Genomic DNA, 27768 nt, shown 5'->3' with positions numbered 1-27768 from the left:
CAGTGAGAGCGTTACACAGTGTCACAAGCCTTCGTCTGCAGCTACCTGGCCATCGTGGAGAGGGTCCTCAGTAGCCAGTGTATGCACACCCCGAATCCCAGCCATAGCCAGTGTATGCACACCCCGAATCCCAGCCATCTCAGAGCTGGCAAGTCAAGTCCAGGAACTTGCCCCAGATCTCTGCTCTGCACTATGCTGCTAATGGGCCTAAAACACTGGGTAAACTGCGCCTATTCCCTGCCCAGAGAGGTTACATCTACTCTTCTAGAAAGGTCAGCGAGCACTCAGGGGCTCATAAGTCTAGACTGCTTTGCAGGGTAAGCTGGGGTAGGACGTGAAACTATGATTATTTATAATAGCAGCAAGAGCTTGCAGGTTTCCCACCTGTCCATGGAAGGCTGGCCTAGAGGCTCTGGCCTTTGACCTTCAAGCCTTCCCATTACCGCCTCCCCTCCCCCTCCCCCAGCTCAGAGGCTCACATGTATATCCTCTTACTTACTTGAGAAGTTTAACGTGCCACTCATAGAGGCTGTCGTTTACAAGTTCCACACAATAAATTCCTGCAAAACAAGTGGGGGAAACCATGACTAGTGGATGCTCTACGGAGGACAAAGCTCATCATATCCCATGCAGTAAGTGTGGGAGCCCGAGCAGCGTTTCCCAGGCTGGAGGCACAAAGCCACACAGAGCTTCAGCCCAAGCTTGGCTGCCTACCTGAGCAGTATGCGTCCCACTCTCATTACAGGAGCTGCCTCTCCTGGAGAGGTAGGGGGCCTCCTGAACCCAGCTGGTGCCACCCTCAGGCCTCTCCCCTGCCCTACAGGCCCCCCCCACCCCACAAAGCTCTCTCTCCCTCTGTGGGACTGAAGGTGGACCAGGCCTCCAGCCTGGTCCTGCACATGCAACAGGGCGACTCCTTTACAGTAAACCTCGACAGGGTTTGGAGGCCCCAGTTATGGGAGGGAACACAGGCTCTTTAGAGCTGGAGATACTGCAAGATCAGCAGGTCAGCCCAGCGATTTCCACACCTCTGGAACATAAAACTCCCTCGTCTCGAGTTGCACAGCAAACAATTTCCTAATACTGATAGGTGGAAGGCCCTTTCACCACCTCAAGAGTTCTGAAACTTTTAAGGACTTCCTCTCAGTGCTGATTGATGGCCAGCAGCAATCGTCTTCCCTCCCTTCCCAGGCTGGAGCGCGTCAAGTGTGCGGAGAACGAGACCTCAGGAGACTCCACGTGTTCTGCACCACGGGACACAGCCCAAGCCACAAGGGCACCTTGCAGTACATTTTTCTTTTGATAATTCTAAGCCCAGTCAAGGTAATGGACCGAGCCAGGGGAAAATCTGAGCTGCCTTTATGGTGCGACTCACGTTTTAAGCTAAAAACAAAAAAAGCGTTCTGCAGTTTATTCACCTTAGCACAGGAAGCAGGCAGCTAGAACGCTGGTATTCTGAGTTCAAATCCTATAGGATCATGAGCCAGTGATTTACCTCCCTGATTTGCAGGGTACACACCCAGAAACCAATATGATGCTGTCCTTACTCCCAGCTTGGGCCTTCCAGGCACTTCTCAACCCAGTTAAACTTCTGCAGTATTCTAATGTTAAAGCTGGTACTCAATGAGAAGCATTATATAAAATACGTAATGAGGTCGATATTCAAAAGCCATCCAGCAGCTGATTATTGGCCTCAATATATATCTTTCCCCATTCTAGCCAGCCACAGTGAGCCGCGCTGAAATATACAGCACAAAACCAATTACAAAAACCTGCACAAAATTCCCTTACCGGTTTTATAACTCTGCGACCTGTAAATGTCCCTGAGCTCTTTCATTAGACGGTCAGAGGCCTGGACTGACCCAGAGACTGCACCCTGAAACACAAAAAAAAGCATTAGATGAAGCTCGACTGGTGCACAGAAAGTACACGACACCAAGTCTCAGCAGCTGGATTTGGAGAATATGAACATGCTCCCAAGTGAGGACATGACACCCAGGTCAAGACAACAACCAAACAAAAATCAGTGGACTACAAACTCACAATATATTCACTAATCTAAAGGATCTGGAGGTATTAGCAAGGGCACATGAGGATACCCGGTATGTTGAATCGTGAACAGACGCTGGGACTAAAAATCAGCACAGTTACTAAGATCATGCCTATTCTCTCTTAGTTTTTCAAGATTAGCCTTTTTTTTTTTTTTTTTTTAAACTTTGCCTGCAGTTTTTTACTCCCTGCTCATCTTCAGCTCCTGTCAAAGCTCCCCACTTACGGCCAGTGGTACCCTCTGAAGGTTCGTACAGTCACGACGACGGGGGATGTCTCACCACACTTACGTTCAGATGATCTTGTCTCTGATTTTTTCGGATTTTCTCTAAAATGGCCAAGTTTTCTTTTTCAATGCCATCATCCTCCGATTTCTTTCCATCCACGGGCTCCTCCTCCTTCATGTCATAATGATCCAAGTCTTCAATGTCCTGAAGGATCAAAATGATCCATGAACTTGACATTTTCTCACTTATAACAAAGCTAGATTATATCACTGCCAAGGAAGCAGAAAGAGATTCCTAAAGAGCCACTGTACCAAGAGAACATCCCAGCTTCACAGCAGACATCTGAATAGTCAAGCACAATCCTCGAGGCTCTCCTCAATCTCTGGGAAAATCCAGGTTACCGAGGCAGTCACGTGTGACCTCACACTTAGTCCACGTGGATTGTGATGTCACAAATGATCTCACACACACGCATACATACACTACATGGACTAGACAAACCCCCTGAACTAACTGGTAAAACTGGTCCAAATGTGACTGGAGGGAACTTACACAGTTCACTCTCTGGAACCTGACGAAGCAGAATTTTAACAGCGTTACAGCAGATCTTTCCTACAAGTAGGGGGGAGGAGATTGCCATGCTGGGTCAGACCAAGGGTCCATCAAGCCCAGCATCCTGTTTCCAACAGAGGCCAATGTTTCCAACATGACTCCTTGAACTCTCTTCCAGCCCTATATTTGCTTGGAAAAATCTCAAATTCTGATGATATTCTCCCCAAAATAAAAAGGTCACTGAATGTTCCCATTCTCCCCATTGTTTTAATATATTAGTTTCCTGGGCACACATAAACCCACTGCTTACCCCTAGATTATTTTCTACCATGCCAACATAGAAATAAATCACACTGGGAATTATAGGCTGGAGGGGGGCTCCCAGGTTCACACAGACCCACCCTTATCTCTCAGCACTCATCAATAACATCATTACACAAATCCGATGAACTCTACAAAGTTACAACAATATCGTTAGCCTACAGTTGGTTTCTTCCAGTATCTGTGTTTGGTCACAGTTACAGCCAGGAAGGAGGGACGTTTACATGTATTATCTCTGCACCCCAGTGGACAGAAGACCCAAACTGGGACCTCCTGTGTTGCAGTGTTAGGAGGGGTGGGGGAAGAGCTGCCAGGCCCACCCTGCAGCACTTTTTGTTAATATTTCGGCATGGTTCTCTGAAGCCAGGCGCCCACTGCGAAATACTAGTGTGCACATACAGTTTTCTTCCTCCTGTTCAAGTGCTCACACTTAATTATCTAGAAACACAATTCTAGAAGAATCCGGAACTAATAGAACTATTTCACAAAACAGAAATGCTACCACTTTTCATTACCTCTCCCATGTCTTCTTCCTCCTCCTCTTCTGATGTGACCTCTTCTGTCGTTCCATTCTGGAAGAGAAAGGATAACTAGTGAAATGAGTTTGGAGGCCTCCGTTATCTCCTTAATTCATGACAAAAATCTGAGAATCTGCCTGACCACAAGGCAAGATACCATACAAAACCTGTTAAGGGCTTTCTGTAGCTCCACTCGTCTGCTGAACACAAAGCCCTACTACGACATGGCTTATATAGAGCCTGGATTTCTTCAATCACACATGAAAATCCCTACGGTGAAGGAGCTCCCTAATTTCATTCTGGCTATCCATCCTCCAGCTAATTAACACCATCACTAATGAGCAAACACTTAAGGAGAAATTTTCCTTACCTATTAATTTTGTTTAGCCCTGCTACACCAGTCCAGACAAATGGGTTGTTTCCCACATCAGCAGATGGAGGCAAAGAACACAGCTTTCTCTGCGATGTCGTCACAGCTACTTACACGTGGTGCAGTCCAGAACATTGCTCAGCAGCATTAAACGCATCCCACAGAAATGTGAAAAACTGAGAATCAGGTCCTCTGATAGAACCACCTCTCCATTAACTAGGAGACAGGGAATAAAATATGGATAAAAAAACTTCCACATACCTTTGAGGATTCCTGTGTAGAAGTATTCCTTACTATTCACATGAACAGAAAAAAAAAAAAAAAGCACTTCCTCAGCCATCTCCAGCCTACCTTTCTGGGAGGGTTCTGGACTGGTATAGCAGAACCAAAAGAAAGGAAATTAACAAAGAAGGAAAATTTCTCCTTCCTCTTCATCCTGCTTCACCAGTCCAGACAAGTGGGAAGTATCAAAGCCCAATTAGTCTGGGAGGGGCGAAGCAAGGGCTGCTTTTAGGACACTATTCCCAAAGGCTGCGCCTTCTTAAGCCCAAATATCCAAATGGTAACGTTTAACGAAAGACTGTAAAGATGACCAAATAGCTGCTTTACAAAAACACCCTCAAGCATTATAGCTACAAATCTGGTCCAGGATGAAGACAGCTTTGGTTGTTCGGGCTCGGACAATCAACTAGACCAGACAATCATGAGGTACATACACTAAAGACGTAGTCTTCTTAATTCAGCTTGCCAAGGTAACTTTTGGAAGCAGCCTTGCCCTTGTGAGGACCTCCAAACATGAATAATCTAACTTCCGAAAGTAAGCAGTGACTTCCAAATGTCTTAGGACAATTTGACAGACATCCAATAATCTCAAAGACCTGTTCACATCCTGACACTTGTCTCTGGAAAAGTCTAGAAAACAAATGGCCTGATTCAGATGAAAAACAGAAAATTACCTTAGGTAAGAAAGAATGCAGCAGCCGAATAGATACAGACACAGGAGAAAACATCAGAAAGGGATCTCTATAGGACAAAGCTTGCAGCGCCATAATCTATCTAGCAGAACAGATTGAAATAAAAAACAAAGCCTTTAGAGGGCAAATCCTTAAATACCTGTTTCAAGAGCTCAAAATGGGAAGAAACTAGAACTTTGAGAACCAAATTAAGATCCCACTGAGGAACTACTGGATTTAGAGGGGACGCAGTCTTTTTACCCTATGAAGGTAGTGAACAGTCAGGATGGGACATTACTGACAGACCTCGTATTCTACCTCAGTAACAGGAAATCACAGCAATCTGAAGTTTTAGTGAATTCAGTGCCAAAGCTTTATCCAGACTCTATTGGAGGAAGGCTTAAATGGAAGAGTTATCCACTTTCCACAGAGAAACTGACTACTCCTTACAGCATGCTTCAAAGAGCCATCAGACACAGAGGTAGACCTCTTATGGGCTTTCAACAAAGTAGAAATTACGGAGGAAGGGTATCCTCTTCTTTGCAAACGTAACCTCTCAAGAGCCAGGCAGGCTGTAACTGAAAAAGGAGACGGGTCCTCCATGATGAATGGTCCCCAAGTTAGAAGACCTCATCTAAAAGAACCTCGGTGGACAATCTACCTACAGTTTTACTAGATATGCATACCAGGATCTTCTTGGCCAGTCCGGAACTATCAAGACAGTCTGAACTGGTTCCTTCTCCAACCTTCTCAACATTCTTCTTATCAAGAGCCATGGTAGAAACACATACTACAAGACCCCTCTTGGACATGGCTGGATTAGAGTATCTATGCCCTTGGATCTGGCTTCCCTTTGACGACTGAAGAACCGGTGGACCTTGGCATTCTTGTGGGTTACCATGAAATCCACCTGAGGAAGACTCCAGTAGTCTAGTATCATCTGCAATGCCGCTTGAACAAATTTCCATTCTCCTGGATCCAATAGGTTCCTGTTGAGGAAGTCCATCTGATTGTTCTCTTATCCCGCAATATGTGCTGCTCATAGCTTAACGAGGTTCTCTTCTGTCCAGTAGACTTCTCAGACATCCCTGGGCTCTGCATGCCTCCTTGTTTGTTCACATACACCACTGCTTGAATTATCAGACCGCCTTTCCTCTTAACAAGGAAAGAAAGTGCAGACAGACTAATCTTACTGCCCTCATTTCCAGCCTGTTGATTAAGGGCTCGGGGCTCAGGTCAAGCTACCTGATCCTGAAATTGTGCCCTCCAGCCTTACAGACTCACATCCATGGTGATCAAGACCCATGAGGAAGGTTCCAGATTCATGGCCTTTAACAAATTCTGAGATGTAGCCTAACAAACTAGATGCTCCTTCACCATAGGCGTGAGAGGGAGACTCTGCTTGTAATCTTGAGATTGGGGTAACCAAATGAGAGAGCAGCACGATTGGCAGGGGATGCATGTGGGCTTTGGCCCAAGAAACAAGATCCAAGGTGACAACCATTGTCCCTAATTGCTATAGATAATCCCAAACGCTGGGGGCTCTTAGGAGCAAAAACCTCTATACTTGGTCTAATATCTTGGCAACTCTTTCTGGAGTCAGGAAAAAAAAATTTCGACCTGTGTGTCAAATTAAACCCTCAAATATTCCAGAGATTGAGAGGAAAGGAGGATGCTCTTTAAAATTTCATCACCTAGCTCAAGGTTTTGAACTGCTGGACAACTGTCAGAAGCTCTGAAATCTTCTTGATAAGATTTAGACCTTATAAGCCAGTCATCCAGATAAGGGTGAACCATAAATGCCTTCTTTCTGCAGCCATGCAGTTACTACCACCATTACCTTGGTGAAAATTCTTGGAGCCATGGTCAACCCTAAGGGAAGTGCCCTAATCTGAAAATGTTGATTTAGAATACAAAGACAAAAGAAATCTCTGATGACCCTCCCTTATCAAGATGTGGAAATATGCTTCTGACAGATCCAGAGAAGTAAGAAATTTGCTTTCTGAACTGCCACAAGAACTGACTAGCGAGTCTCCATTCTGAAATGGGAGACACAAAGGCTGCTGTTTACCTTCTTTAGATCGAGAATCGGCCTGTACCAACCATTCAGCCTCAACCTTCTGGAGGCACAGGAACCACTGCCTTTAATAGTTGCATCTTCTGTAGTGTGGCCTGAACTGCCACCCTTTTGGGGGTCAAGGCACAAGGAGAAACCATAAAGGCATCAGGAACTGAATCAGATAAATCCAGAGCATAACCATGCGGAATAACCTCTAATACCCAGTTATGTGGGTCTACTCCTGATGGAATTGCTGTAGGTAACCACTTATAGGCAACACCGGCGAGTGAACCTGCCTTGCTTCACTGGAAAGCTCTACCAGTCGCAGAGGAGGCATTAAAGCCTGGTGTTGACTCTCAAGCCATGAACGACCTAGTTCCTGCCCTTAAATGAAAGGACAAAGAAAGACTGTATACCAGTCTTGTACCTTCTGGCATTATGATACTGAGCCTGTTCTCTGCTGGGCTGATAAAATGTACAACCCTTATCCTCAGGTAGTTAGATAGATTTGGGATCTCCCAGATCTCGTTCACCAGTTGAGCTAGATCCTAACCAAATAATGTTTCCTCTTAAAAGGAAGTTTACACAGACCAACCAAGAGTCCGCACTCAATGCCTTAGCCACAAGAGCTTCCTTGCTGATACTGAAGAAGCAACCAAGTGAGACAAAATTCTAATAAGATCATAGATGATATCTGCCATGAAAACCACTTCAGACTGCAGATGTGAAGTCTCTTCGCCTTCAGGGAGCTGCTATATGCAGCACAGAAAAGCTTCAGCTACCATGCCACCACAAATGGCAATCTGTGCCATTAACGCAGAAGTAAACATGTTTTAGAGGAATATCAATCTTTCTGCCCTGAGGATCCTTAAGAGAAGTTCCACCTTCAACAGAGATGGTAGTCCTTCTTTTAACTGATGAAACCAGCACATCCAACCTGGGCAACAGGATCAAACATTGCTCCTGTGGAACAGATACAGTAGAGAGCTTGGCAGTCTTACGAAGCACTTTGACGTAAGAACATGCCATACTGGGTCAGACCAAGATTCCATCAAGCCCAGTATCCTGTTTCCAACAGTGGCCAATCCAGGCCATAAGAACCTGGCAAGTACCTAAACATTAAGCAGATCCCATGCTACTAATGCCAGTAATAGCAGTGGCTACTCTCTAAGTCAACTTGATTAATAGCAGTTAATGGACTTCTCTTCCAAGAACTTTTCCAAACCCAGCTACACTAACCACATCTTCTGGCCACAAATTCCAGAGCTTAATCGTGCATTGAGTGAAAATTTTATTTTCTCCAATTAGTTTTAAATGTGCTACTTGCTAACTTCATGTAGTGCCCTCTAGTCCTTCTATTATCAGAAAGAGTAAATAACTGATTCACATTTACCTGTTCTAGACCTCCCATGACTTTAAAGACCTCTATCATATCCCCCTTCAGCAGTCTTCATAGGGGAGCTGTTCCATCCTCTTTATCTTTTTGGTCGCCCTTCTCTACACCTTCTCCAGTGCAACTATATGTTTTTTGAGATGCGGTGACCAGAACCGTACACAGTATTCAAGGTGTGGTCTCACCATGGAGCGATACAGAGGCATTATAACATTTTCTGTTTTATTCACCATTCCCTTCCTAATAATTCTTAAACATTGTTTGCTTCTTTGACTGCTGCAGCACACTGAGCAGACAATTTCAATGTATTATCCTCTATGACACCTACATCTTTTTCCTGGATGGTAGCTCCTAATATGGAACCTAACATCATGCAACTACAACATGGGTTATTTTTCCCTATATACATCACCTTGACCTTGTCCACATTAAATTTCATTGGCCATTTGAATGCCTAATTTTCCAGGCTCACAAGGTCCTCCTGCAATTTATCACAATCTGCTTGTGATTTAACTACTCAGAATAATTTTGTATCTGCAGATTTGATTACCTCACTCATCATATTCCTTTCCAGTCCAAGTACAGATCCCTGAGGAACTCCACTGTTTACCCTTTTCCACTGAGAAAATTGACCAATTAATCCTACTCTCTGTTTCCTGTCTTTTAGCCAATTTGTAATCCATGAAAGGACATCGCCTCCTATCCCATGACTTTAGTTTTCTTAGAAGCCTCTCATGAGGGACTTTGTCATACGCCTTCTGAAAATCCAAATACACTACATCTACTGGTTCACTTCTATCCATGTGTTTATTAACCCCTTCAAAAAATTAAAGCAGATTTGTAAGGTAAGATTTCCCTTGGATAAAGCCATGCTGACTCTATTCCATTAAACAATGTCTTTCTATCTGTTCTGTGATTTTGATCTTTAGGATAGTTTCCACTATTTTTCCTGGCACTGAAGTCAGGCTCACTGGTCTATAGTTACCTGGATCGCCCCTGGAGCCCTTCTAAATATTGGGGTTACATTGGCCACCCTCCAGTTACAATGGATGATTTTAATGATAGGTTACAAATTTTAACTAATAGATCTGAAATTTCATTTTTTAGTTCCTTCAGAACCCGGGGGTGTATACCATCCGGTCCAGCCGCTCAGGAGTCTCTACTGCTTTCTCCTTTGAAGTTGTCAGGATGGAAGAGTCCAATTACTAAGTCATCTTCTCTCAGAGGGCAATTCCCCCTCTTTCAAGAAATCCATGCCTTTATCTATTAATTCATCTGGATCCTCCAATAAAAAAAAAAGTCTCCTTGCTCCAAGGGAGAAAGGCATCCCTCGATTCATAGGCCCCCCAAGTTAATTTTGTGATTACCAATCAGCAAAGACTTGAGAAAAAAAATCTCTTGAATTCCTTCATCAGGATTTTGAATGGCACAATAAGCCTGCTGAAGAAAACAAAAAACTCTGTGCTAAATTCCCTAAAGCAGCAGCACCTGAAGAGGTAACGAGATCTTTGTTTGCTCCCTTCCCAGGCCAGAGATAAATGAGGAGGATCCAAAAATTGGCCTGGTTGCTGCGCAGGGGACATTTGCTCAGACAGCCCTACACCTAAAATGGGTGGCTGTTCCTGCCACAAATCCCCGAGCCCTGCTGGCCACGTGGGAGGAGGAAGCCGGCCCTATCAATAACAAAGCAGGGGCCTCAGAACTCTCCCCCGAGCACTTCCCTACTTTTGAGACGAGTGGCTCACAAATTTCCCAATGCAAGACAAGCACTAGCATCCCTGCTCCTTCTCCATCCGGCCTGGGAGGGCGGAAAACTGGGCCGACGCTGAGGCACTCACCCCCCAAATGATACTGCACTTACCCCAAACGCTGGCAGCACTGAACGGAGACTGAACCTACTCTAAAGCAGGTTCTCTTTCCTTTCTGGTTTGCTTTCTTTTCTAGTTAAGAAAACCTGTAATGCAGCCAGGCCAATTGAAAGAAAGGGGGGACATGAGGAAGCAGATTTATTTATTTAATACTGCCAGCCCAACCCCCTTCTGGAGAGCCTGGCTCTCAAATGTCCAGGGGAAAACCCCTTCTGCCCTACCTTAACTGCAAGAGCTAGGAAGGCCCTGTCCTGCTGTACCACCAGTGCATCCCACCATCTGCTGGAGGCAGAGAATACGGAGGAATATTCTGGACTGCGCCACATGTGCACCAGCTGTGATGACATCCCAGAGACAGCTGTGCTCTCTGCCTCCATCGGTTGGTGGGGGAGAAAGACAACCCACTTATCTGGACTGGTGTAGCAGGACGAAGAAGAATTAATAATACTTGTCCGTTAGAATTGTTTCCCATCTTTGAGCTGCAGGGTCTTACTGATCTCCGGGAACAATCACTGCCCAGAAATACCCCCCAGTCGTCAGTTCCGTTAGTGACTTCTACATAAGATTGGGCCCAGGATCAGGCATAACTGGAGGTCACGGCTGCCTTCAAGCAGTAGGGTCTCTCCAAATCTCAGCTGAGATCACCTGAAAACAGACTCTGGGTCTCCCTTCTTCTGTGTGTATTATTCCTCCCGCTCCTATTATTTCATCCCCGGAGTATCTCTCTCAGTTTCTATATATTTCTATTTCTTTACCTACAAACAAGCCTAGGAACTGTGAGGAAGAGGTGCTCAGAATTCCATAGGAAAATACTCCTCCCTTTGGCTCCTTAGTCTTGAAGGGTCTTCCCGGAGAGGATGCCGAAATAGCCAGGCCAAGGAGCTGGAGGTTCTGATACTGCCGGGCTTACTGGACGGCTCATGGGCACATTCCTCCATCCTAGGGTACACAAAAGACCAGAGGCAGCTTTTTCCTGGGAACAAACCTCTGTAACGCCTGGAATGGGAGGATGGAGAAGACCTCCAGAGGAAGAACGCATTCAGCACCTTGTGTCGGGCGGTGGCCATGCAAGCAGGGAAACTTGCCTTTTGCACAGTGGGGGGGACCTCACGGCCTCTGGGCTTATTGGCAAAGAGGAGTGAATTACACTAGAATAAAACGGGCCCTCGCTACCTTGACGGCTCATAAACCTTTGCACCCATTTTAGATTTTGTTATCCAAAAGACGCGCTGGCCAAAGATTAGCCTGCTTTTATAAAGAGGTGAGGCAAGGCGAGGCAGCAGGAAACACAGCAGGCGCTGGCAGTTACCTGTCCTGTTGGTAGTGGTTGATCTAACATCTCAACATCTGGGTGCTGAGGAAGGTTATATAACCTGCACAGGTCACAAATCAATCGCTTCAGCTGCTGGAGAAGCTAAAGGTTGGAAAAAAAAAATCCCATTATAAATCACAACAGTTTTACCAAAAACTGAAATGAAACGCTACAAAACGTGTCCTACTCCAGGCACAAATGCCATGTATATGGTTACAATGACATAAAGGGTCAGAACTTACAGCAACAAAGCCTGGTGATAATATTAACACATTTAAGGGTCAGATTTACTACAGGGATTTCCCATTGTGTATCCACATCTGGCCCTTGGTCATGAACTAGCTTTGGTTCTATATTTTTTAGATAACATTACCTACTTCTCCTTTTCATCATCATCGTTTATTTATCTTTTCCATCAAAAAAAAAAAAAAGAGTTTAACGTGAGTTACATCAAGTTATCAATATTCAAAAGCAGTTACATCAAGTGTCACGAATGGCTGCAACGTGCCAAACAAATTCAGTGTCTGTGCATGGGACTTCAGGTCGCATTATGCAAGAAAAACACGCATCTCGGTTCCTTAGATTATGGCCTACCATCGAGCCATTTAAGACTTTACCACCCGGATACCTACTGATGCAAAGCCACGAGGGCACATTAGCCTGGCTTTATGCTCACTCCACTGGCTCCCATTTCAGTAACGAGTGATATTTAAGATCCCGACGTGGATATATAAACTCCTGAATCACTTCTCTCTCCCCGGGATTAATGCTATGTAAGGATTTCTACCCTCCTGCAAGCCAGGGGAAATGGAAGGTTCTCTCAATACGAAACGCGCATCATGCCGAAACCCAGGATCGGGCCTACTCTGGAATTCACCCTGGAAATACCTGATGCGTCAGCTTTAGGGAGGGCTTTAAAATGAGGCACTTGATTTTGCAAACCGATCGTGTTGCCCAGCCTGTGTGCTCCGTTGCACCGTTAGATTCTGCGGCAGGTTATGGGGTTCTAGTCATGACCTTCTAATGTTTTATTCGTGACCCGACCCAAACTCTGATGGGTGCGAGAGAGAAATCTGTTGAAACATGACATTTTATCATATTAGAAGGGCTGGGAGAGGAGGCAGCTTACGAAGACTTATCCATGCATTTAGCCCATACTTCCACGTAGATTTCTAAAATTAATGAATTATCGGACTCAGGAAGAACATCCTTTGAGAAAACGGTTTCCTCTAGCGTTAAGCACGACGTCTCCAGCCCTCTTGCTTTTTTCCTCTGGGCAGAGATGGAACAGGGCTTGCTCCTATCTACAAAGTAGAGAAGGCTGGGCAGGCTGAGGGGTTTAATGGGGAAGAGTCTACATGGTTTTTGCAAAGGGAAGTCCTGCCGTACCAATTTTCTGGGTTTTGTCGAAGGTATAAATAAAACATGCGGATAAAAGGTGAGCCAGTTCATATACGGCCTGATTTTAAAAAGGGCCACGCGCGTAAAAAAAAACGGGGTTTACGCGCCAAAGAGCCGGACGCTGCAAAATGGGGGGGGCCAGTTCGGCGCCGGTCTGTGCTGTCCTGACGACTCGCGCACCGGCAGCGGGCCGGCGCACACAACTTACGTCAAACTTGGGGCATGAAGTACGTTGCAAAACGAGAAAAAAAAAAAAAAAAGGGGGATAGGATAGATTTAGGGGTCGGGGTGGAGAGGGGAAGAGGTAGGAAGAGTAGGGCTAGGGATAGGAAAGTTCCCTAATTGGAGCGGAATGGAAGGGAACTGGGGCCCGGCCCATTGCTTCGCTGCGCGTAGGTTATAAAATTTCGGCCCCTGCGCGCGAGTCATGGGCTGCCCGCACGGATTTTAAAATCCAGTGTGCATGTGCGCGTGGCCATCGGATTTTATAAACTGCGCACGTATATTATAAAATCGGCGCGCATGCGCTCCTTTTAAAAATCGACCCCATAGTGTAAAATGCCCTCTGAAAATCCAGATAAAGTCCCTCGTGAGAGGCTCTTCAGGAAACTGGGAGGTCATGGGATCAGAGGTGGTGTCCTATTTTGCATTGGTATCTGGATAAAAAAATAGGAAAAGAGGTTAAGACTAAATGGTCAGTTTTCCAAACAGAGAAAGGTAGCCAGTGGAGCGCCTCAGGAGTCTGTACTGGGACCTGGGCTGTTTACATATTCATAAATGATCTGGAGAAAGGAACAAGCAGCGAGGTGACCCGATTTACAGAGGACACAAAATTGTTCTGAGTTGTGAGGAACTGCAGAAGGACCCTTGTGAGACAAAGAGACGGGCATCGGACTGGCAGATGCAAAGGAATGCGCATAGGGAATAATAATCCCAAGAACAGGCACATGATTCTGGGGTCAGCGTTAGGAGTCACCACCAAGGAAAAGCCCTTTGGGGATTGGGAAATACCTACAGTACCTGAATGTAATCCACTTTGAAGCGCTGAAAAGCAGAATATAAATAAATAAAAAGGACCTTTCAGACCTTGTGGACAATACCTTAAAATCTTCAGTTCAGTAAGAGGTGGCACACAGGAATTATTTGGAAAGAAACAGAGACTAAAACTGAGAATATCATAATGTCTTTGTATATATCCATGGTGTGACCGCTCCTCGAGTACTGTGTGCAGCTCTGGTCGCCCATCTCAAAAACAGACAAGGGACAGAGAAGGGTGACAAAAATAAATAATAATGGGGACGGAAAAGCTCCCTTATGGAGAAAGGCTAAACTGATTAGGACTCTTTAGCTTGGAAGGGAGATGACAGAGAGGATACGACTGAGATTTATAAAATCATGAGTGGGGTGGACTGGGTAAATAGGGAACGGTTATTTACCCATGAAACTAACAACCTGCAGATTTAAAACAAACCGTAGGAAGTATTTTTTCACTCCGTGCACAATTCAGCTATGGAATCTCTTGCCAGAAGATGTGGTCAATCCTCCAAAAGAGGAGTGGATAAGCTCCTGAGTGAAAGTCCATGAATAGTTACTAGCCAGGTAGACTTGGGAAAGCCAATTCTTATCCTTGGGAGTGAATTCGATCAATTATGTGGGATCTGCTGGCTACCTGGGACCAGATGCTGGGCTCAATGGACTAGTACAGACGCCCAAAGCAGCGCTGGTTACCTGGAACCCGAGAGATGCAACAAATGAGGTTCCGTGCATCCCGAAACCTCCAACCTGGAATTCCAGAGGTTTGTCCTTTTATAGCACCCAAACTGAAGAAGATTTCCTCACCTAAAAAAGTCTGGGATCAGATCCCAACCATGTGGTTATGAAATGGGAAGCAGATCTATTTTAAATATTTTTATTTGCTCGACACAATTTAAGTTATATAAAACGTGCTTAGATCCCGACCCTGCAAGAAGCATCTGTCGGGGGTCAGCATGTGCACAGGTGCGCGCCCGTGTGGCTCAGGGACTGGCCTCCGGCCCCGCAGGACCGTTGCACAGAGGGAAACTGGCAAAGCAGGTCAGCGCGACCCGTACGGGCCGACAGCCGCAACGAACAGCAGAGATGGGGAACTTGAGCCTGCGCAGGTAAGAGGGAACCAGCAGCAGTGATAGAACGAGGCGCAGGGCAGGTTTACAGATGCCCACCCTGCCACAAATGAAATATCACGGAAGTGCTCTATTATACGGGACGGAAAGGCATCTCGGGGAGAAGAAGATCCTTAAGAGAGAAGAGACCTTCAAATAGTTTCAGAAGGATTTAAAAAGCAAACTGACAAAAGGGGTGCATTTCAAACAGTGGCCAAGATAACCAGATAAATAAGTGAACCTAAGTGTCTCGGTTTACAGCCGAGGACCAGCGCTAACCAAACCAAAAGAAAAAAAAAAAAATCACCAAGTCTTTCAGCTCTGCTCCCAATCATCCTCCCTCCTGACAAATAAAAAAAATAAAATGCTGGCTCCGGATCCTCCCACCATCCTGAAAATAAAATAAAAAAAAAAGCCAGGCCGTCCTGTGCTCCCTCCTATACAAAAAAAAGGGGGAAAAAAAAAGTCACTTGTGGATCGCCCCTTTTCTCCTGCCAATTAAACATAGAGTGGGCCACCCTACAGATCCCCTCCCCTCAAATTTAAAAAAAGGCAGCCTGGCCCGACCCCCCTACGTCCCTCTGTCGGTCCCTCCTGTAAAGCCAGGCCACGCCACTCCTCCTTGTCATATTAAAAAAGGGGCAGATCCCATCTCCCCCACTTTTCGCCTGTCAAAATTTCAAAGACGCCAGGCTGTGCCCGCAACCTCCTCCCTTCCTCCTGTACTGTCAAGTTTTTTTTTTGGTTTTTTTTTTTAAAGCCAGGCTGGAGGAACTCCCTTCCCTCCCTCTTGTCCAAAAAAATAAAAATAAAACAAACAACAGAAGGGAGGTAGTGCAGGATGGCCCAACTTTTTAAACATTTGACAGATGAGGGAGAGAGCAAGGTGCAGGACGGCTGGGACCATCGGGGCAGCAGCCCCAGGGCTCTCACTCGGAGCGAGAGGGTAGTTGGCTGTTGCAGTGCCTAGAGGCTGAATATCATGCCAAGCCGCTAAATACCAGAGCCCATTTTGTGCAGATAAAAACGTGCGCCGCGCCGAGGGGGGAGATTTTAAAAACGGAAACATTCGTGCGATTGAAATGCTGATTTTAAACTGCATAAATGTTTTCAAGTAGACCCCAAAATGGTTCACTTGTTATACAATAGCTCTTTTAATTTTGTTGCTGCCGTGAGCCTATGGACCCTCTTCTGACAGCCCGATTAAAAAAAATAAAAAATAAAAATAAATGTAAAAGTATACGATAGAACAAGGTCATAAAATTCATAAAAAAAATCTAAAAGTGCCAAACAGCAAGCACTGGCCACTCTCTCGCTGCCTTTTATAAAAAAACAAACAAACAAACATTTTACTACATAATTTTTAAAAAACAGGACTTGTATAAAGATAAAACCAGCAATAATAAGTAGAATCTACAAAACATCTGCTTCTTGCATCATTAAAACTTCAGCAAGTATTTTTTAGTCCAATTTTTCGGCTTTGTCTTGTTGCCGACACAGACGAGGGAGGGGGAGATGACCGCCCAAAGGCAGAGGTTACCCAAGGCCGGCCGGCAGGGTAACCCCACTTGTTATTAACCAGAGAGTGGCCATGACATAAAAGTGCATGCAGGGCGCAGCATTCACCCCCACCCAATCTTATAATGAATGCAACTATCACATAACTCGGGTGCTAGTGAGAAGTCAATAACTAATTGCACCCCAGAATTTGATCGCCGACTTTGGAAACCCTTGTGATCTGCTTTTGGAACCACGACTAAATAAATAAATAAACCAACCATTTCACATTGCATCGCCCGCCACCTTCCCCGGCTTACAGCGCTGGAAGCCTCTGAAGTAAACCCAGTGTTCAGCAGTTCTGACCTAAGCTCTGCGGCCCTGAACACTCCCGCCATACATAATCCTTTATGGGGTCCCGGACAATGTTATCAGGTTGCCCCCCCCCCCACCCTTACCGCTCACTTTAGAAAGATAAAATGTTCTAATCTTCTAAATGGCCCAGAACTCAGTCCCAGTGTTGTTAACGTACAGCATGAAGTAATTTATAACAATTGGACACCTGGGACCCAGCTCAGACGATCACCTTCTCCCAGGCAGCAGGAGAGATAATATCATCTATCAGCAGGCTGAGCTCCCCCCGGTGTGGGAAATCCAGGCCTGCCGCGGTGATCCTTAAACCACCACACACCCTGGAAGGCCGTGGCACTCGCAGACCTTCCCAATCCTCATCCACCTCACACCTAACCTGTATTCACGTGCAAAACCTCAGAAGCGCGCCGCCTGCTAAGCAACTTGTCCAGTTGTGTTTTGCTTTTTAAAAAAGCCTGCGCTCCCCCTGCACGATTTCATTTCTTCTTCCGTCCACTGCGGGCATCGTTACCGCCTTATGCCCCATGCAGGCGGAGGGGGGCTCGCCACGGAAAGCCACACGTGCTCTCACCAGCGTTTTGCTCTTTTTGATATCCTCCAGGCGCTCCAGCACCGCCGTTAGATTCGGGTCATCTGACTCCACAAACCATATCGGTGCCGAGGAAGGGTAGGATTCCTGGAACAGAAAAAACAAAAGCCAGGGTTAGCCTTAGTCCAGAAGACGACACCACATTCAGCATGCATTACAGTGAGCAATTCAGAGCTGCTGCCTCATAGGCATCAATCAGAAATCTTAAGAAACCAAGTTATTCAGACCTCTGTGTGTTACAGATTCTCAGTCTCAGGCCTCCCCTTTCCCACGGGAGAAAGAGGAGAAAAAAATACTTATAGTACCTGCAACTTGTCCTCAAGCTTACAGCTGTATATCTATCTATATATATCTCTATATCTATCTATATCTATCTATATATATAGATAGATATCTATATCTATATATATCCCACCTTAGCTCCGGCCACTCCTCCCTGTTAAGAGTGCATCCATGGAGGCCATGGAGCTTCCCCAAGGGTCAGCGACCTGACCCACGGGTCAAACGCTGATCTCCAGCAGCACACAGTGTCACCACCACCAAGTTCTGCCGCAAAAGAAAGGTAAGAATATTTGTCCCTCCTCCTCCGACGACTTCCTACTTATGCAGTGAGGGTCAGTACAAAGCAGAACTGTGGTATCCCTTCTTGTATCCCCACAGCTTTTCATTTGCATATTTTGTAAATGTTCAGCTGGCCTGGTTTATTGTTTTCAAGGTCCTGGTTAATTACCTGACCGCAAGCTACACAGTCTTCGCTTGCCAGCCCATTATAGTCCTAGAATACAAAGTTTTCAATAAATGCAATGTTTAGTGATCTGTAAAATGTTTTGGCCTCATAGAAATGTATTAAAAAGGAGACCTACCACCTGCTCGAGAGCAACAGCAAACAAGAAAATCAGTCTAGAGATGGTCAACAGCAGGATCAGGACTTAGCCAATCTACCTCCTTTCCCCCTCCCCAGAGATTTCCAGGGTTCCCGTTATTGCCGTCTAAGCTGGTGTCTCATCCACGCCACCCACAGAAAAGATTATGGGCCATCATTTTTTTGGCCCAGATCTATAACCAGCCTAAAAATATTTTCTGCTTTCAAGAGCTTACGTAATACTAAAGCGTTCTTCAGCTCACTTTCAAAAGCGAAGGGCTAGCAGAAGCACAAACCAGTGGCAACACAGGCCATGGGGGCTTAGCCAACAGGAGTAACCTCCATGGAGCGGCAGTTACGGTGCGGCTGGATCCAGCTTCCAAGGACCAAATGAGATCACCGCCACGGAGCGGCAGTTATGACCTTAATAAAAATGAACTGGGCGGCATCAGGCTTCCAGGACGTCTGGCGTGACCTGCACGGAGTGGCTAGGGTTCAATGAGCATGGGGGAGACTGGATGGTTTAGGACAACAGCCTTGCTGGTTTCGGCAGCTGTGCGTTTTGTTCCAAAGTTTGGTGCCTACACATGGAGGGGAGCCTTGGTGCTGGGATTACATGCTGGCCTTGGAAGAATCAAAAAACGACGAGGCCTGAAGTAGCCTACCAGAAAGTGGAAATGGAGGCCAGTGCACAAGTGCATTCTGGGCATGCTCGGGACTGATGTGGTGGGGGAAGGGAGCTGGGAACCGGTGCTGGCTTGCAGATGGGTGCTGTCTGCTTATCTAAGCAAAGTGGAAGAATCTCAACTGGGCAGACTGGATTGGCCAATCAGTTACAATATTGCCTGCCGGCAGCATATGCTGTTTACTGGTGCTATCAACAATATGGGTTCTATTCCACTTGGAACAGCGCTTTCCTTCGTATCCTCGTTCTTGTATCCTTCCCACTGTAGTTAAGAAGTAGATGTGCACTACCGAAGCACAGGCCAACGCTGGAATGAATGTTGGTCTTCAATGATATTCCTGGAAACAAAACAGCTCTCTCCACGTCAACTAAACTGTATATTTGAACACTAGAAAAAAAAAACAAACCACCTCAAGAAACAATAATCTCAATTTTACTGCGAATTTATTAGGTAGGGCGACCAAACAGCCTCCTGGCAGAAGGGTGTGCCTGAGCCAGGCCTGGCTTTTACTCCTGCCTTTATGGGAGCTGGAAGAAATGGTCCCACAGTCCCACAGAAGAGGCCCGTTCCTTCTGCCGTACAAGAAAGTTGCCATTGCCTTCCAGAGTACACACGACAGCCCGAGGTCCCTTTAAACGAACACACTAGTTTCCTCCCCCCCTTAAAGCGCCCTGCAACATGCATGGCACCGCAGATGGTTCTCTATCCATGACGGAGGTGGGCAGTGAGACAAGCCAGCAACGCTGTCCGTGCAGACGCGGCTATGTAAAAAAGGCGACAATTCCAGCTGCACCGATGGGGTTCGGTATTGTCACAAACCTTTTGACCGCTGGCTTCCCTCCAGCATATTTTAAAAAAAGAAGATATCCCATCGGCAGCTTCTGAAGAAGGACTTTGACCCGGGCAACTCAAATGCACCCCAGTGGATACAGCACTAAAATATAGTGCTACTTATTCACAGCTGCCCTGCAAGCTCCTGGTAGGTGCATCAGGCAGCCACTGCCAGACTGTAACTTTTCAGTTACTCGTGGTATATTTCGGTGACATACACCCGCCTAACTGACTAGTAACAGCCCTAGGTGAAAGGACCTCCAGCACAGAATAAAAACCTTTACTAAAAAGAGCTTTCAATTGTTATAAAAAAAGAGAACCTGTATAATTTCCAAAGAGACACATCACTGGTATAACTGTCTTCAGCTTCCCTAACTGAAGGCTACCCCAAACCTATCTGTTGGGCACGGGAGATCAGCCTGGAGAGTTACTCAGCCTAATAATAATATTCTGAGAACTGCCTTGCTCCAGGGAAGGTCTTAAGCACTCCTCTGAGCTCTCATATTCACAACTTTGTCTGCAATACAAAGGCCACATGCTCTGACCCCAAACCTGAAACCAGTCAGGTCTAAAAAGCAAACAAAGCCACCAGGAACAACATCAGAAACATTGTCTCCTTTCTCAAACCAACAGGGAGCAGGATAAACACCTTGGAAATGTCTCTACAGCCCCCCCCAAGGAGTGCCAAAGATACTCCAGGATTGTGTCCCCGACTCTGGGGGGAGTGTCAGAACCACCAGGAAATGTTTCCTTAAGACACAGGGAATGTTACAGACCCCCCAAAAATGGCTCTCTGACCATAGGCAAGCCCTCACAGACATTCCAGAAACAGGCCCCTAATTCCAAGGAAAGAGTAAGGCACACTCTGTGAATATGTCCCAGGGACATCCGAAAATGTGCTTCTTAGCACCCATAGGGAGGAGGACATAAATCTCTGTGTAATGACTTCCTAGTCCTAAACAGAGACCCTTGGGCACCCTGGAAACATTCCCCATGGGGAGGGAGCATCTCCGCAGCCTCACAGCGGGAGTAGGGGAGAGACCTTCGCTGGCACCCCAGAAACATCCCTCTAGCCCTACCTAGAAGGAAAGTCACCAGCAAATGCCCTCTCTACCCCCATGGGGGTAAGGAGGGGGGTGCATCATCACCACTCTAAAAAGACCCCTCACCAGAACACCACCAGCGTCCCCAAAGCATCCCCCCAGTCCCATGAGGAGGGTGGGGGTTGTGAGACTGCACCGCAAAGCATCACCAGTACCCCCAAAAAATGTCTCCCCTGGCCATAAAGAGGAAATGCCACCACCACCACCCTGGAAACATCACCCCCTGCCCTGAACCTAGAAAGCTCACCCTCCCCCCCCCCCCCATATTCCCAGGACCCCACAAGGGGGCGCATCATCGACACCCCAAATACACCCCCACTTTCTTTCCCCAGCCCCCCTGGGAAGGGGTGGGGGGGGGAGATGCGAGTAGCACCCGGAAACGTCCCTCCGGAGCAGGGCGCCCCCCGGCCCGGGCCCGTCCGTGCAGGCCCCAGGCAGGAGGCTCTGGCTGCGCACTTCCCCCCCGGGAGCCGCCGCCGCCGCCCTCGGGTCCCCCCCACGCTGACGTCCGAGCGCCCGATCCCCCCCGGGGGGGGGCCCCCCCCTTCTTACCGTGATGTTGCAGTGCAGGGTCAGCGGGCTGTTGCTCTGGAGGAACTGGCAGTGCAGCTCGTCCAGCTTCCAGTGCACGATCCGGAACCGCTCGTGGTTCTTATCGAAGATCGACTCCAAAAACTTCAGCTCAGCCTTCAGCCCTAACACGGACATCTTACCGTCATCTCCGGGGAGGAACCGGGCGCAGGATCCCCCGGGAGCGACGGCCCGGAATATCCGGGAGGCCGACGACGATGGGGGACTCCGCACGCGGGGGAGGGGATGGGGGGGTGGGCTGAGTGCGGGCTCCGGGCCTCGCAGGGCCGGGCAGCCTCAGAAAGATGGCGGGGAGCTCACAGCAGCTCCTTTGTATCTGCTTCCACCGCGCAGTTAAAGGCGCAGCAGCACCAGCACCAGCACCACGATTACAGCCGCCTGACTGCTACGCGGACTCACTCACTCCCGGAGTGTGACTGATGCACACACTCACTCCCGGACTGGGTAACTGGTACAGGGGCTCCCCCCCCTGGGTGTGACTGACACGGGAACCCACTCACCCCTGCAGGAACTCACTCCCAGGGTGTGAGGCTGACACATGAACTAACTCACTGCCAGGGTGCCTGACTGACACAGGAATCCACTCACTCCTAGACTGTGTGACTGCTACAGGAACCCACTCACTGCCAGGGTGTGGGACTGACACAGGAACCCACTCACTCCTAGACTGTGTGACTGCTACAGGAACCCATTCACTGCCAGGATGTGTGACTGACACAGGAACCCACTCACTGCCAGGGTGCCTGACTGACACAGGAATCCACTCACTCCTAGACTGTGTGACTGCTACAGGAACCCACTCACTGCCAGGGTGTGTGACTGACACAGGAACCCACTCACTCCTAGACTGTGTGACTGCTACAGGAACCCATTCACTGCCAGGGTGTGTGACTGACAGGGGAACTCCCAGAATGTACTGACATATGAACTAACTCACTCCCAGGGTCTGTGACTGACACAGGAAGCCACTCACTCCTAGACTGTGTGACTGCTACAGGAACCCACTCACTGCCAGGGTGTGTGACTGACACAGGAATCCACTCACTCCTAGACTGTGTGACTGCTACAGGAACCCATTCACTGCCAGGGTGTGTGACTGACAGGGGAACTCCCAGAATGTACTGACATATGAACTAACTCACTCCCAGGGTCTGTGACTGACACAGGAAGCCACTCACTCCTAGACTGTGTGACTGCTACAGGAACCCACTCACTGCCAGGGTGTGTGACTGACACAGGAATCCACTCACTCCTAGACTGTGTGACTGCTACAGGAACCCATTCACTGCCAGGGTGTGTGACTGACAGGGGAACTCCCAGAATGTACTGACATATGAACTAACTCACTCCCAGGGTCTGTGACTGACACAGGAAGCCACTCACTCCTAGACTGTGTGACTGCTACAGGAACCCACTCACTGCCAGGGTGTGTGACTGACAGAGGAACCCACTCACTGCCAGGGTGTGTGACTGACAGAGGAACTCCCAGAATGTACTGACATATGAACTCACTCACTCTCAGGGTCTGTGACTGACACAGGAAGCCACTCACTCCTAGACTGTGTGACTGCTACAGGAACCCACTCACTGCCAGGGTGTGTGACTGACACAGGAACCCACTCACTGCCAGGGTGTGTGACTGACAGGGGAACTCCCAGAATGTACTGACATATGAACTAACTCACTCCCAGGGTGCGTGACTGACACAGGAATCCACTCACTCCTAGACTGTGTAACTGCTACAGGAACCCACTCACTGCCAGGGTGTGTGACTGACACAGGAACCCACTCACTGCCAGGGTGTGTGACTGACACAGGAACTCACTCACTCTCAGGGTCTGTGACTGACACAGGAAGCCACTCACTCCCAGAGCTGTATGACTGATACAAGAACTCACTCTTAGGGTGCCCAATACAGGAATCCACTCACTCCTACAGTTTGTGATTGCTACGGAAACTCACTCACTTTCAGGGTGAGTGACTGATACATAAACTCACTCGAGTGTGCGACTGACACAGGAATTCCCAGACTGTACTGACACATGAACTCACTTTCAGAGCATGTGGCTGACACATAGACTCACTGCCGGGGTGTATGACTGAGACAGGAACTCTAGAGTGTCAGTGACACACTACTCACGCCCAGAGTGTGTAACTGACACAGAGACTCATTCACCTCTAAATTGTATGATTGATATAGAAACTCCCAGGATATCACTGACACAGGGACTCGCTCATTCCCAAAGTGTTTGACTGACAGAGGCATCCACTCACTCCCAGAGTATATGATTACTAGCAACTGTACCCGTTCTACGCCCGGGCGGCGAGCCTTTTTATTGGCACATATGCTCTTTTATTTATTTATTTTATTTAAATCTTTTTCTATACCGTCGTTAAGGTGGGTACCATCACAACGGTTTACAGTAAGGCACAAAAGTAATGTTATTAATGCTATTAAAATCTATCAGTTTACACAGGTGCCATAAGGTTCGGTAACATAGTTTTTAATCAATGTTGGTTGTTAAATGAGTGGAAAAACTAAATTGTTTTCACCCAGGGCAAGGGGCGTGGAGGCACATTTGCTAAAGCCAGGGCTGGCAAAGTTTATTTACCAAGCTGTCTCTCACACTCCCCCACACCCCCTCTCCTCTCTCTCACACACACATTCTCTCTCACCGGCATCCCCCTCCCCTCATATAGGCTCCCTCTCTCTGAAACCCACACTCAAGCATCCCCCCACTCACCCTCTCTTACCTCCCATGCTCTCTCTCACACCCTTCCCACCCCCCTCTTACCAACCATGCTCTGTCACCCCCCCTCTCCCCCACATTCTCTCACCGGCATCCTCCCCCCCCCCCCACCCCCATGCTCTCTCTCACACCCTCCTGCTCCTCTCACCCTCCCCTCCCCAACACACATTCTCTCTCACTGGCATGCCACTGGACCTGTGCCGTTCGCAGTGAAGATGAAGGCCCAGCGCGCCATTCGCAGCACACGGGGGCCTTCCATTTTCGCCTTGAGCAGAAAATAGCAGAGGAGACCCCGGCATGCCACGGAGCGCGTCCCGCAGCACACTCTCTGCGGCGAAGATGAAGGCCCGGGCGTGCCGATTGCGGCACATGGGGGCCTTCCCTTTTCACCGCGAACGGCGCGCCAGGCCTTCATCTTCGCCGCGAATGGAGCGTGTGCCGCGGGACGCGCTCCGTTCGCGGCATGCCGGGATCTCCTCTGCTATTTTCTGCCTGTCCCGTGATGGCCGCTGTCCTTCCGGTTTTGAATAGTCTTCCGGCGAGGGAGGAAATCTGCGGGAAAGAGGATTTCTGCGCAAAATCTGCATTCCACAGTAGCGCTGAATTCCCCCAGGAGTACCTCCTGTAGCTGGTGTTGTGACATTGCCGCTGTACGGTGTGTGTGAGCCGCCTGCGCCATCTATCAGCGGGCTAGGGAACATGCGCGAGCACTGACGGACACACTACCAAGCCCGATATATTATGGATTACACTCCCAGGGTGTGTGTGACTGACTCAGGAACCCACTCCTACAGTTTATGATTGCTACAGGAACTCACTCCCAGGGTGTGTGACTGACAGAGAAACTCCCAGAATGTACTGACACATGAACTCACTCACTCCCAGAGTATGTAACTGACATAGGAATCCACTCACTCCCAGAGTGTGCGATTGATACAAGAACTCACGCCCTAGGTGCGTGACTGACACAGGAACCCACTCACTCCTAGATTGTGTGATTGCTACAGGAATTCACTTACTACCAGGTGTGTGACTGACAGTAACTCCCAGAGTGTACTGACTCATGAACTCACTCCCAGGGTCTGTGACTGATACAGGAATTTCCAGAATGTCACTGACACAGGGACTCACTCCCAGAGCATGTGGCTGACACACAGACTCACTGCCAAGGTGTGGGACTGACACAGGAACTCCCAGAGTGTCATTAACATACTACTTACTCCCACCATGTGGAATTGGCACACAGGGATTCATTCACTCCTAGAGTATGTGATTGATACAGGATCTCCCAGAGTATCACTGAAACATGGACTCACTCACTCCCAAAGTGTATGATTGATACAAGAACTCATTCCTAGGGTGTGTGACTGACACAGGAGCTCCCAGAGTGTACTGACACATATACTCACTCTCAGAGTGTGTGATTAATACAAGAACTCACTCTTAGGGTGTGGTCCAATACAGGAATCCACTCACTCCTACAGTTTGTGATTGCTACAGAAACTCACTCACTTTCAGAGTGAGTGACTGATACATGAACTCATTCGAGTTTGTGACTGACAAGGAATTCCCAGAGTGTACTGACACATGAACTCACTCCCAGAGCATGTGGCTGACATACAGACTCACTGCCAGGGTGTATGACAGAGACAGGAACTCCCAGTGTCATTGACACACTACTCATGCCCAGAGTGTGTAACTGACACAGAGACTCATTCACTCCTAAACTATGTGAATGATACAGGAATTCCCAGAATGTCACTGACACGCAGACTCATTCCCAGAGCATGTGGCTGACACTCAGACTCACAGCCAAGCTGTGTAAATAAATAAAATAAAATAAATAAATAAATGTGTAAATAAATAAATTAAATTAAATTAAATAAATAAATAATTGACAAGGGAACTCCCAGAGTGTCATTGACACACTACTCACCCCCAAGTGTATACCTCACACAGAGACTCATTCACTCCTAGACTGTGTGATTGATACAGAAACTCACTTATTTCTTGGGGGTTTGGCCGACACAGGAACTCCCAGAGCATCAATAACATATGGAATCACTCACTCTCAGTGTAAGATTGACACATGGACTTACAAGGTGTGTGACTGACACAGAAATAAACTCATTCCTAGAGTGAGTTTATGAAAAATTCTCAGTCCCAGTCTGCAGGACTGATACAGTAACTCACTCACTCCCAGGTTGTGACAGAAAGACAGAATCCCTCCCAGAGCATGTGACTGACACAAGAACTTACTCTCAGAGTGCATGATTGACATATGGCTCACTCACAGAGTGTGTGATTGATGCAGGAACTCAATCCCAGATTGAATGACTGACACATGGACTCACTTCCAGGGAGTGTGGCTGATATAGGAATTCATTAGAACATAAGAACATGCAATACTGGGTCAGACCAAAGGTCCATCAAGTCCAGCATCCTGTCTCCAACAGTGGCCAATCCAGGCCACAAGAACCTGGCAAGTTCCCAAAACCTAAGTCTATCCCATGTTACTATTGCTAGTAATAGCAGTGGCTATTTTCTAAGTCAACTTAATTAATAGCAGGTAATGGACTTCTCCAAGAACTTATCCAATCCTTTTTTAAACCCAGCTACACTAACTGCACTAACCACATCCCCTGGTAACAAATTCCAGAGTTTAATTTTGCGTTGAGTGAAAAAGAACTTTCTACGATTAGTTTTAAATGTGCCACATGCTAACTTCATGGAGTGCCCCCTAGTCTTTCTATTATCCGAAAGAGTAGAAAACCGATTCACATCTACCCGTTCTAGATCTCTCATGATTTTAAACACCTCTATCATATCCTCCCTTAGCCGTCTCTTCTCCAAGCTGAACAGCCCTAACCTCTTTAGTCTTTCCTCATAGGGGAGCTGTTCCATTCCCCTTATCATTTTGGTCGCCCTTCTCTGTACCTTCTCCATCACAACTTTATCTTTTTTGAGATGCGGCGACCAGAATTGTACACGGTATTCAAGGTGCTGTCTCACCATGGAGCAATATAGAGGCATTATGACATTTTCCGTTTTATTCACCATTCCCTTTCTAATAATTCCCAACATTCTGTTCCATTTTTTGACTGCCGCAGCACACTGAACCGACGATTTCAATGTGTTATCTACTATGACACCTAGATCTCTTTCTTGGGTGGTAGCTCCTAAAATGGAACCCAACATTGTGTAACTATATAACATGGGTTATTTTTCCCTATATGCATCACCTTGCACTTATCCACATTAAATTTCATCTGCCATTTAGATGCCCAATTTTCTAGTCTCACGAGGTCTTCCTGCAATTTATC

At 47.3% G+C, this 27768-nt stretch overlaps 1 protein-coding gene across 2 annotated transcripts in view; it reads right to left on the bottom strand.

The window, feature by feature from the left end:
* UBE2Q2 (ubiquitin conjugating enzyme E2 Q2) overlaps nt 1-22216 on the bottom strand; it is a 39577-nt gene extending 17361 nt beyond the window's left edge. Inside the window, exons 1-7 of one of the 2 annotated variants that reach the window (XR_003852308.1) lie at nt 21657-22216; nt 17605-17709; nt 11620-11724; nt 3665-3721; nt 2340-2480; nt 1792-1876; nt 500-560 (exon numbers count right to left, since the gene is read on the bottom strand). Coding sequence is in view for 1 of the 2 variants with exons in the window: in XM_029574335.1 (XP_029430195.1) it covers nt 500-560; nt 1792-1876; nt 2340-2480; nt 3665-3721; nt 11620-11724; nt 17605-17709; nt 21657-21812 (710 nt within the window). In the remaining variant the exon portion in view is untranslated. The remainder of the gene's footprint in view (nt 1-499; nt 561-1791; nt 1877-2339; nt 2481-3664; nt 3722-11619; nt 11725-17604; nt 17710-21656) is intronic. The other variant, XM_029574335.1, reaches the window with a different exon arrangement.
* Nucleotides 22217-27768: the final 5552 nt, after the last annotated feature.

This window comes from Rhinatrema bivittatum, chromosome 13 (genome assembly GCF_901001135.1).
Source record: "Rhinatrema bivittatum chromosome 13, aRhiBiv1.1, whole genome shotgun sequence".
Taxonomy (NCBI): Eukaryota; Metazoa; Chordata; class Amphibia; order Gymnophiona; family Rhinatrematidae; genus Rhinatrema; species Rhinatrema bivittatum.
This window is presented reverse-complemented; position numbering and strand designations above follow the sequence as displayed.